The sequence below is a fragment of the Haliotis cracherodii genome, unplaced genomic scaffold (genome assembly GCF_022045235.1).
Source record: "Haliotis cracherodii isolate W230 unplaced genomic scaffold, xgHalCrac1.p SCAF_19, whole genome shotgun sequence".
Taxonomy (NCBI): domain Eukaryota; kingdom Metazoa; phylum Mollusca; class Gastropoda; order Lepetellida; family Haliotidae; genus Haliotis; species Haliotis cracherodii.
This window is the reverse complement of record NW_027266274.1, coordinates 20,024,799-20,035,115: the sequence shown is the minus strand read 5'-3', so window position 1 is coordinate 20,035,115 and position 10,317 is coordinate 20,024,799. Positions and strand designations below refer to the sequence as shown.

At 39.8% G+C, this 10,317-nt stretch overlaps 1 protein-coding gene across 2 annotated transcripts; it reads left to right on the top strand.

Annotated features, from left to right (window-relative positions):
• Positions 1–2,336: 2,336 nt before the first annotated feature.
• On the top strand, positions 2,337–10,094 carry LOC139467188 (ankyrin repeat and KH domain-containing protein 1-like). 2 transcript variants are annotated; one of them, XM_071248908.1, is made up of 2 exons: positions 2,337–2,395; positions 8,726–10,094. In XM_071248908.1, exon 2 carries the CDS (start codon positions 8,828–8,830, stop codon positions 10,064–10,066), a length of 1,239 nt encoding a protein of 412 aa, XP_071105009.1. In that variant the 5' UTR covers positions 2,337–2,395; positions 8,726–8,827; the 3' UTR covers positions 10,067–10,094. The 2 variants fall into 2 exon arrangements, with proteins under 2 accessions (XP_071105009.1, XP_071105008.1); XM_071248907.1 differs by having other exon boundaries at positions 2,342–2,406.
• The last annotated feature ends 223 nt before the right edge of the window (positions 10,095–10,317 follow it).

The following is a 10,317-nucleotide window of genomic DNA, read 5'->3' as shown; positions in this document are numbered from 1 at the left end:
GATATGTTACCAATGAAAACAGATACGTTACCAATGAGAACATACGTTACAAATGAAAACAGATATGTTACCAATGAAAACAGATATGTTACCAATGAAAACAGATACGTTACCATGGAAAAAAGATACGTAACAACGAAAACAGAAACGGTATCAAGGAAAACAGATACGTTGCCAATGAAAACAGATACGTTACCAATGAAAACAGATACGTTACCAGTAAAAACAGATACGTTGCAATGGAAAACAGATATGTTACCAATGAAAACAGATACGTTAACAACGAAAACAGAAACGGTATCAAGGAAAACAGATACGTTACCAATGAAAACAGATACGTTACCAATGAAAACAGATACGTTACAACGAAAACAGAAACGGTATCAAGGAAAACAGATACGTTACCAATGAAAACAATAACATTACCAACTGAAACAGATACGTTACCATGGAAAACAGATACGTAACAACGAAAACAGAAACGGTATCAAGGAAAACAGATACGTTACCAGTGAAAAGGGATACGTTACCAATGAAAACAGGTACGTTACCAATGAAAACAGATACGTTACCAATGAAAACAGATACGTTACCAGTGAAAACAGGTACGTTACCATGGAAAACAGATATGTTACCAATGAAAACAGATACGTTAACAACGAAAACAGAAACGGTATCAAGGAAACAGATACGTTTCTTATGAAAACAAATTCGTTTTCAACGAAAACAGATACGTTACCAATGAAAAGAGGAACATTACCAACTGAAACAGATACGTTATCAACGAAAACATATACTTTACCAACGAAAACAGATACGTTACCAATGACAACATATACGTTACAAATGAAAACAGATACGTTACCATGGAAAACAGATACGTAACAACGAAAACAGAAACGGTATCAAGGAAAACAGATACGTTACCAATGAAAACAATAACATTACCAACTGAAACAGATACGTTATCAACGAAAACAGATACTTTACCAACGAAAACAGATACGTTACCAATGACAACATATACGTTACTAATGAAAACAGATACGGTATCAAGGAAAACAGACACGTTACCAATGGAAACAGATACGGTATCAAGGAAAACAGATATGTTACCAATGAAAACAGATACGTTAACAACGAAAACTTTTACGTTAACGACGAAAACAGATACGTTAACAACGAAAACATACGTTGCCAATGAAAACAGATACGTTTCTAATGAAAACAAATACGTTTTCAACGAAAACAGATACGTTACCAACGAAAACAGATACGTTACCAACGAAAATAGATACGTTACCAATGAAAACAGATACGGTATCAAGGAAAACAGATACGTTACCAACGAAAATAGATACGTTACCAATGAAAACATATACGTTTCTAATGAAAACAAATACATTTCCAATGAAAACAGATGCGTTAGCAACGAAAACATTTACGTTAACAACGAAAACAGATACGGTATCAATGAAAACAGATACGTTACAAATGAAAACAGATACGTTACCAATGAAAACAGATACGTTACCAATGAAAATAGATAATTTACCAATGAAAACAGATACTTTAACAACGAAAACATTTACGTTAACAACGAAAACATTTACGTTAACAACGGAAACAGATATGGTATCAATGAAAACAGATACGTTACCAATGAAAACAGATACGTTACAGATGAAAACAGATACGTTACCAATGAAAACAGATATGTACGTTACCAATGAAAACATTTACGTTAACAACGAAAACAGATACGGTATCAATGAAAACACATACGTTACCAATGAAAACAGATATGTTTTTGTTTTTGTAAGTAGGAAATAAAAAGTAATTTTAAAGATATTTCATATATCTCCCATTTCTGCCGGCAGCCGACATCACAAGAATGTTTTTGCGGATAATATAACAGACCGTGTCCGCGCCCAAGGAATATATTTATACTACAACATTACATAATAAAGCATGTATGTTTAGCATATCCTACATGTATCGTTCTTATCGTTATTAAAAGTAGAGATGACTCTTTCGCCCGAAAATTTGTAGCCGTTTTCGCCAAATGAGGTGCCGTTCTGCTGAAGTGCGGTTTTAGCCTGCAGCCGTTTGCGACGAGTGCCAATTCTAAACCATTATCTAATCAAATAATATACTCTCTATTAAGTAAGGGGCGGTGCCAAAAGCCCTAATGTCTCCACGCGAAAAAGTTTTCTCATATGTTTTATATTCTCAGATACGAACCCTGAATGTTGTATCGGCGAAGCAAGCGAGTTCATTACCAATAACGTGCACGTGTCGTGAAATCAACAAGGTCAGAGTTACTTCCCCTGATGGTTGTCGGCTGATGAGTTGTCAATGGAGAAGCTGGCAGACATTCTTCCACGTGAAAATGGTGAATGATTGGTGAGACAGATAGGTGTATTGACTGGTGGATCATATTCTGTCACGTTGCTTATGCTTATGCGTACCTATCGTTCTACTGACGTCAAATGCAGACAAGGGCGGATCCATCATTTAGAAAGGGAGGGGTCAAAAATATCAAAATCCTCTCTGTCAAGTTTACTGCCTACAACTGATACTGTCTTTGAAAGCATTTAGAAGTGATACACATGAGGAAGAGAATTTATGGATGTCAACTTCTTTATTATGAGGAAAACAACGTTTCGGTGTATATGCTTCCTCCTTCATCAGGTGAATGACTTGATGAATTCACCTGATGAAGGAGTAAGCATATGCTCCGAAACTTTGTGTTCTATGAGAATAATAAAGAAGTTGACATCCATAAATTCTCTTCCTGTAACCACAGGACCATGTCACAATAAAAAAAAAAAAGTCGCCAAAAAATCATAAATCATATGGGTTTTTTTGCGCCTTTTTTTATTTTTATTGTGACATGGTCCTGTGTGTAAACATACAACATTTGGTTTTCAAAAAGGGTCTGGGACCTCCTCTGGAGCAGGCTTTGCTGTTACAAGCACTGTCAGAGTGCACTTTACCAATTACAGTCAAGTCCCGTTAATCTGACATTCAGGGTTGCATATGATTAGGTCAGATTAACTAGTATGTCGGATAAACAAAATTAAGTAGTATCAACGTTTGTGATCGAAAACACATAATAAAAAAATATAAAATAAATATTCATATTGTTGTTACATTGTAATGGAATGTCCTAGTTGATAGCGAGGACTTGTATCTGATTTTAATGAGATTCAGGTAATCTAAGGATGTGATTTATCATGTTTTCTTTATTTAAAGCACAGGGTTGGAAATTGGTACTAGTCCTTTAGTCTTGCCAAACTAATAGACTAATAGAAAATTGCCATTTATAAGGGTTTTGCTATATGTTATTATTTTAGGACTAGTGGACGAAAACTGTTAGTTTCTAACGCTGGAGCATTAATTGTTTATTGTTAAGCAAGTTTAGCTCTGCAGCCGTTGTAATATGCAGCTACCAGCTGACTCGTCTCGCATCACAACACGGGCTGTGAACTCGCGGGCAGATGACCACGGAGTACACTGATCACTGTGTCTGATTAACGAGACTGATTAATGAGTGATTTCGGTAATTCATTACAAATTTGGTGTGTCAGATTGGGAGTGCGAGACTGTCGGATTAAAGGGTCTAAATAGCACTGATTTAATCAGTTCCCATCATTAGTGTCAGATAAAGCTGATTGTCGGATTGTTGTATTGTATATATACAACACCACTTGTTGCCAAGGTATTTGGGCAACGTTTGAATACAGCCAAACCCTTTGTAAATATGTTTGTATATGAGTCTAAAAACAAGTTTCCAAGGGTTGAGTTCACAGTGTACATCCTCGGCTTCTTTCTAAAAATAGTAACAGCAGCCAATGCAAAAGACTTGAACCCTTGTGTAACATTCCAACAGTCGGTGTAGATTTATCAACTGTTACGGTTTGGGATAACCACCTTTAAATGTACACTCCCACATACTTTATTTTCTGAGATCATTTAAGGGGAAACAATGTTGCAACTGTTAGCCATCTAGCCTGCGCTGTTTTAATAAGCCTGCGTAATCACCGGATCTGTCGTGGGTCTCGCCAAAATGGTGAACATGTAAGCCCTGCATCAATCAGGCTTTCCTCCCCATCAAGCTGACACATCAGGATATAACTGAAACACTGATCAAATCAGCATTAAAGCCAACGTGACCCGTGAAGATCTAGAGTAGGGTTGGTCTTCAGCAACCAATGCTTGCCGAAAAAGGCGACTATGCTTGTTGTGATCGGGTGGTCGGGTGGTCAAGCTCGCTGACTTGGCTGATGCATGTCATGGTATCCCAGTTGCGTAGATTGATGCTCATGATGTCAATCACTGGATGGTCCAGACTCAATTATTTACAGACCATCGTCATACAGCTTTAACATTACTGAGAGCGGGGTTAAACAAGAAACAAACCCAGCAGACTCACTCACTCACTCAGGTATCCCCTGCTTGTCATGATGCTCCTACTGATGAGGACCTGGTGATTACCATGGTTACACTGTAATCTGTGCCAGTGTGGTTTAAGCATAGTTTTATCACATACATGAAGAATGAATTGGGGATTGGTAAACAAGCAACAATGCTTATGTTAATACCACCCCAGGTGATTACATATATACATTCAGCGTTAGGAACTAACAGTTTTAGTCCACTAGTCTTTATGATGATAACATACAGCAAAAGTCTTTAAAAAAGGCCAGTTTCTACTCGTCCTTATGATACCTTAACTATTGGTCAGTTTGGCAAGGACTACAGGACTAGTGACATTTTCTAACTCTGACATTGACAGCTTTAATACATAAATTCAAAATACAAATATCATGTAAGAATATAAAAGAAAGGTATAATAAATGTACAGCTCATGTACCACCAAGGTATTTGGCGTTACTTTCAAAGACTACTTCCCTGAACACTGTCGCAGTTAACATACACACTGTTATAGAACACTGTATAAATGGCCAATTTTTTAGATTTAGTAAAAAAAATATGAACGGATTCAATTAGTTAGTGTTACCAACTTATTCAGAATAGGGTTACCATTAAGAACTGTTTGTAAATTATAACCAGTGTGCCCCAGTGATTATTTTTCATTGCTCATGCGACTGCCTCTGTGGTCTAGTGGTAGAGCATCCGCCCAGAGAGCAGAATGTCTGGGGTTCAATCCCCGGCCGCGTCATACCAAAAGACGTTTAAAGATGGTACTTGTTGTTACCCTGTCTGGTGCTCGGCATTAAGGGTCTGAAACAATGGCTGGTCGGCTCAGAGTCAGTATACTGTGTCTAATTGGGGTATTCATGTCAAACTGTGGCATGGTATCTCAGTATGTTAGCACAATAAAATCGGCATCACGTCAATATATATTAGTGCAATAATCTTGGATGGGACGTTAAACCCCATTTCACCTCCCCTCGTTGCTCATGCAGTCAAATGTTTGTTTGTCTGGCCCAGGTGTGATGACTTGATGATATAATGCCCTGATTTTAGTTTGTCATATACCACTTATACCCAAATATTTATCGTTGTTGTATATGACTAGTACCCAGGTATGAAGTTGTCATATATCGGAATATAACTTACCTCGTAAAGTGCATCAAATTACTTGAGCACCTTGAGTAAAACATGAAGAAATTTGGAAAATATATTGATGTCCAGTTGAAGGTAGACATGCTTTGCAAATCCTGCAGTTGACCAAAGTCTTCAATGGCAGTCTCCGTGTTCCATGATCTTCCAGACTGGTTCAGCAAGAGTGCAAACTCGATATTTATGGTCAGTTAACTCCCTTGCCTCAGGAAGATGTACAGTACCTCGGTAATGATGACATTTGACAACCTAATACTGGGAGCATTAGTGATATAGGACATAGAATGTAAGTTTGTATTGTAAATATATTTTAGGAATAAGAATTGTGTTATGCTGGTCTTTGGCATAATACATATTTTTTGTAATTTTAAACCTGCCGTTGTGTTGGTTAGCAATGATTGCAACTTTCGATAGAGTTACTTCCTTTTGGTTTGAGTAGTGACAGGGAGGAAAATCGTGACACGTATCGGCTTACAGAGCACATGCAAGTATCGTGACACGTATCATCTTACGGAGCACATGCAAGTATCGTGACACGTATCGGCTTACGGAGCACATGCAAGAATCGTGACACGTATCGGCTAAACGGAGCACATGCATGTATCGTGACACGTATTGGCTTACGGAGCACAGATAAGAGCACATGCAAGTATCGTGACATGTATCGGCTTACGGAGCACAGATAAGAGCACATGCAAGTATCGTGACACGTATGGGCTTACGGAGCACAGATAAGAGCACATGCAAGTATCGTGACACGTATGGGCTTACGGAGCACAGATAAGAGCACATGCAAGTATCGTGACACGTATCGGCTTACGGAGCACAGATAAGAGCACATGTAAGTATCATGACACGTATGGGCTTACGGAGCACAGATAAGAGCACATGCAAGTATCGTGACACGTATGGGCTTACGGAGCACAGATAAGAGCACATGCAAGTATCGTGACACGTATGGGCTTACGGAGCACAGATAAGAGCACATGCAAGTATCGTGACACGTATGGGCTTATGGAGCACAGACAAGAGCACATGCAAGTATCGTGGAGTACGCAAAAGTGAAAATAGCCCCAATAGTCACCCTAATTAATATATTGCTATTCACCATGTTCACTAAAGTAACTTTGGAAACTGAGTAAGAATAAAAAGTATGAGTGAACCCTACCACCAACATCACCCTACCCTGCACACCCCACCCCCTACACCCTACCTTGCACACCCCACCCCCAACCTTGCACACCCCACCCCCAACCTTGCACACCCCACCCCCTGCCCCCTACCTTGCATACCCAACCCCCTATCCCCACCCCCTGCCTTGCACATCCCACCCCCTACCCCCTGCCTTGCATACCCCAACCTCTACCCCCTACTTTGCATACCCCCACCCCCTGCCTTGCACCCCTACACCCTACCCTGCACACCCTATCCCCCTACCTTTCATACCCCACCCGGGGCGGTCGGGTAGCCTAGTGGTTAAAGCGTTCGCTCGCCACGCCGAAGACCCGGGTTCGATTCCCGACATGGGTACAATGTGTGAAGCCCATTTCTGGTGTCCCCAGCCGTGATATTGCTGGAATATTGCTAAAAGCGGCGTAAAACCATACCTTGCATACCCCATCCCCTACCCCCTACTTTGCACTTTGACAACCTAGTATTAAGTAAGTTAAAAGTATTGTGATCTATATTAACTAAATGAAACAACACTCCATTTTGAAAGTATTGAAATATGGATGGCTTTTTTCTTCGTGTTTCAAAATTTGCTTATTATGGACTGTAATTCTAACTGGTTTGACTTGTGTTCAATGCTATTCTTGTTAGTTTGACGAGTCTCTTATCCTAATTGGCATCTGGTGATGACACCATCTTTTAACGTCTTTTGGTATGACGCAGACAGGGATCAAACCCCTGAACTTGCACTGTCCGGGCAGACACTCTAGCTACTGGACCGCTGAGGCTTTCCTTTCCCCATCTGGTAGTAAGGTGCATGTAAAGTTATTGTTAAGGTAACTGTAGGCATTTACTGTTTTAGAGTTGCCTTGCAGGGTTGCTTTAATAGGGGATGTCTTCAGGTTCCTCATGTTATCTATTGTTAGTTTGTTGTTTAAAACCGCACTCAGCAATATTCCAGCTATATTACCGCAGTCTGTAAATAATCGAGTCTGGACCAAACAATCCAGTTATTGTTTTCATGAGCATCAATCTATGCAATTGGGATATGATGACATGTATTAACCAAGTCAGCGAGCCTGACCACACGATCCCATTAATCGCCTCTTACGACAAGCATAGTCAACTTTAACAGCAAGCATGGGTTGCTGAAGACCTATTCTATCCCAGATCTTCACGGGTCAGCAAGGTACTTGAGTCTGGCAACAGGTTGTAGTTGACTGACTATAAAATTCCAATTTACACCCTTGCCAAACTAGGCTGGAATTATGGAGTTATATATTAGCTAGACTGGCTTCATAGTCCAAACAAAATTGACATCCGGTTCGTAAAATGCCATGCAGATTTCGGTCGATTGCAGGATTTGCAAGGCATGTGTACAGCCAAATCGGCATCAACAGATATTTTCCAATTTTTTTCATGTTTTTATTCAAGCCGCTCACGTGATTTGATAGACTTTGCGAAGTAAGACCTATTTTGTTATAACATAGGTCTTGGTTAGGGATCAGATAATCTCGATTGGACACCACCAATTTGTTTGAAGCAAATGTAGGTGATATGAGAGGTGGAATCTGATTGGTCAATAGGAGGGACATAGAAGGTGCATAACTCGTAATAACCACTGGAGGCGCTACGATCAAGCCCAGATGTTCTAGCCTAGTTGGGCAATGATGAAAACTGGGCTTTTCAAGTCAGTTAACTCCCTTGCCTCGGGAAGATAGCTTTCACTGAACCAAACCAAAGGTAATGGTATCGTACTGGAAAAGTATGGTGGTATGCAATAATTTCTGGGGCCAACTAGAAAGAAGGAGGGGGAACTGCATTTGTTTTTGCCAGTACACTTTGCTAGTTGAATTAGCTATTTTCAAAATACATGAATAGTTAATTCATGGAAAAGAAATCTGACGTTTAGCATGAGTGGAAATAAGTTTTCTTGTTTAATGTTTTTCATTGATATTTTCAGGCTGTCCAAACACCGTCCATCCAGCTAATTCCAACCTTGTGGACATGAAAAAGTTACACATCCCGGAAATTTTGAGAAAAGGACAAGTAGTTGTGGAATTATATGTTCTTCACCAACATAAGCAAACACAAATATAGAGAAAAACACACAAAAATAGACCCAACACTGATGGCATCCAGGAACGATGATCCTGAAATCAGTGTCCAGTATCTAAACATTGCGCACCTGAAGTATCTCATAAAAGCTGGTGATGTCGTTGCTGTTCAAAAGTTCATTCAGACCTCACAAATTAATCCCAGTCAAGAATGTGTAAAAGACATTCCCCCAGTGTTCACAGCAGCAAGATATGGTCAAGTTGATGTCATGCATGTTCTGATATCAATGGGCTTTGCTTGGAACGATTCACGCAGGTTTAATATTGGAAGGCGTGTGGATGTATATTCTTCAATACATTGCGCGGCTTATTACGGCCATGTGGATATTGTAAGGGCACTAGTCATGGAATATGGCGTCGATGCTCAGGTTTTGAACCTTGAGCAGTTTGAAATTGATGAGTGTCTAAGTCTTTATCCATTCCCCCGAGTTCCACTCTGGTTTGCTGTGCATGGCGGCAGACTGAATGTTGTGGAGTTTCTCTTTGAGTATGTAGACTCTTGCCACAAAGCCATTGAGTTCCCCGGCGACCACTCTCCACTAATGCTTGCTGCCATGGGAGAACATCAGGACATATGCAGATATCTTATTTCCAGAGTTGGTAACACAAAGGAGAGGAAGTCTTATCTATGCAATGAATTACTTCAAACCATTAGAACAAACCACATTGAGGCGGCACATGTATTGCTGGATTGTGAAGCTGATGTAAGAGAGGACACAGACAAGCAGCAGGATGGTTTTTTTGCACAAGCACTATTGATGGGCAGTTTAGAAATGATGAAGTTACTACACTCTTACGGCTATGATGCAGACGCTGTACCGGCCAATACATTTAGTCGACATTCCCTGGATGTTGTTCGCTACCTCGCTGTGGATCTGAATGCCAAGATAGTACTCAGTGAATACTGGTTCAAGTCGATGCCTTCTGACATTATAACACTTCTGATAAAAGCAGGTTGCCAATTTACTCACAGAGATTATGACTGTTTAGAGGAGATGTTTGACATTCGAAGATTGTCGCACCCAACGTTTATGAATTTTGTGAGACAAACTATCTCAATACCAAGGAGCCTACAGGACATTTGTTGTTTTAGAGTGCGGCAGCTTCTAGGACGTAACATTTCCTGTGTTGGTTCATTGCAACTTCCCCAAAAAGTAAAGGACTTTATCAGACTGAAACATGTCTGAAACTACTGAAACTGAGAGAATGCTTGAAAAAAATAATGATGCTTCAGACATTTAAAATAAGTAAAATGTCTGTCACAAACATAAAATTGTTGCAAGATGCTTTAAAATAAATGTTTAGGATCTTAATCCTAAATCCTAAATCCCAGACACTGACCCTATTCTTTCTCTTTCGCATTGAAAAGACAAACAAAAGATACTATTATTCACTGGTTTGTCAGGCCCAGACTCAATTAGTAACAGCCTGATGCAGA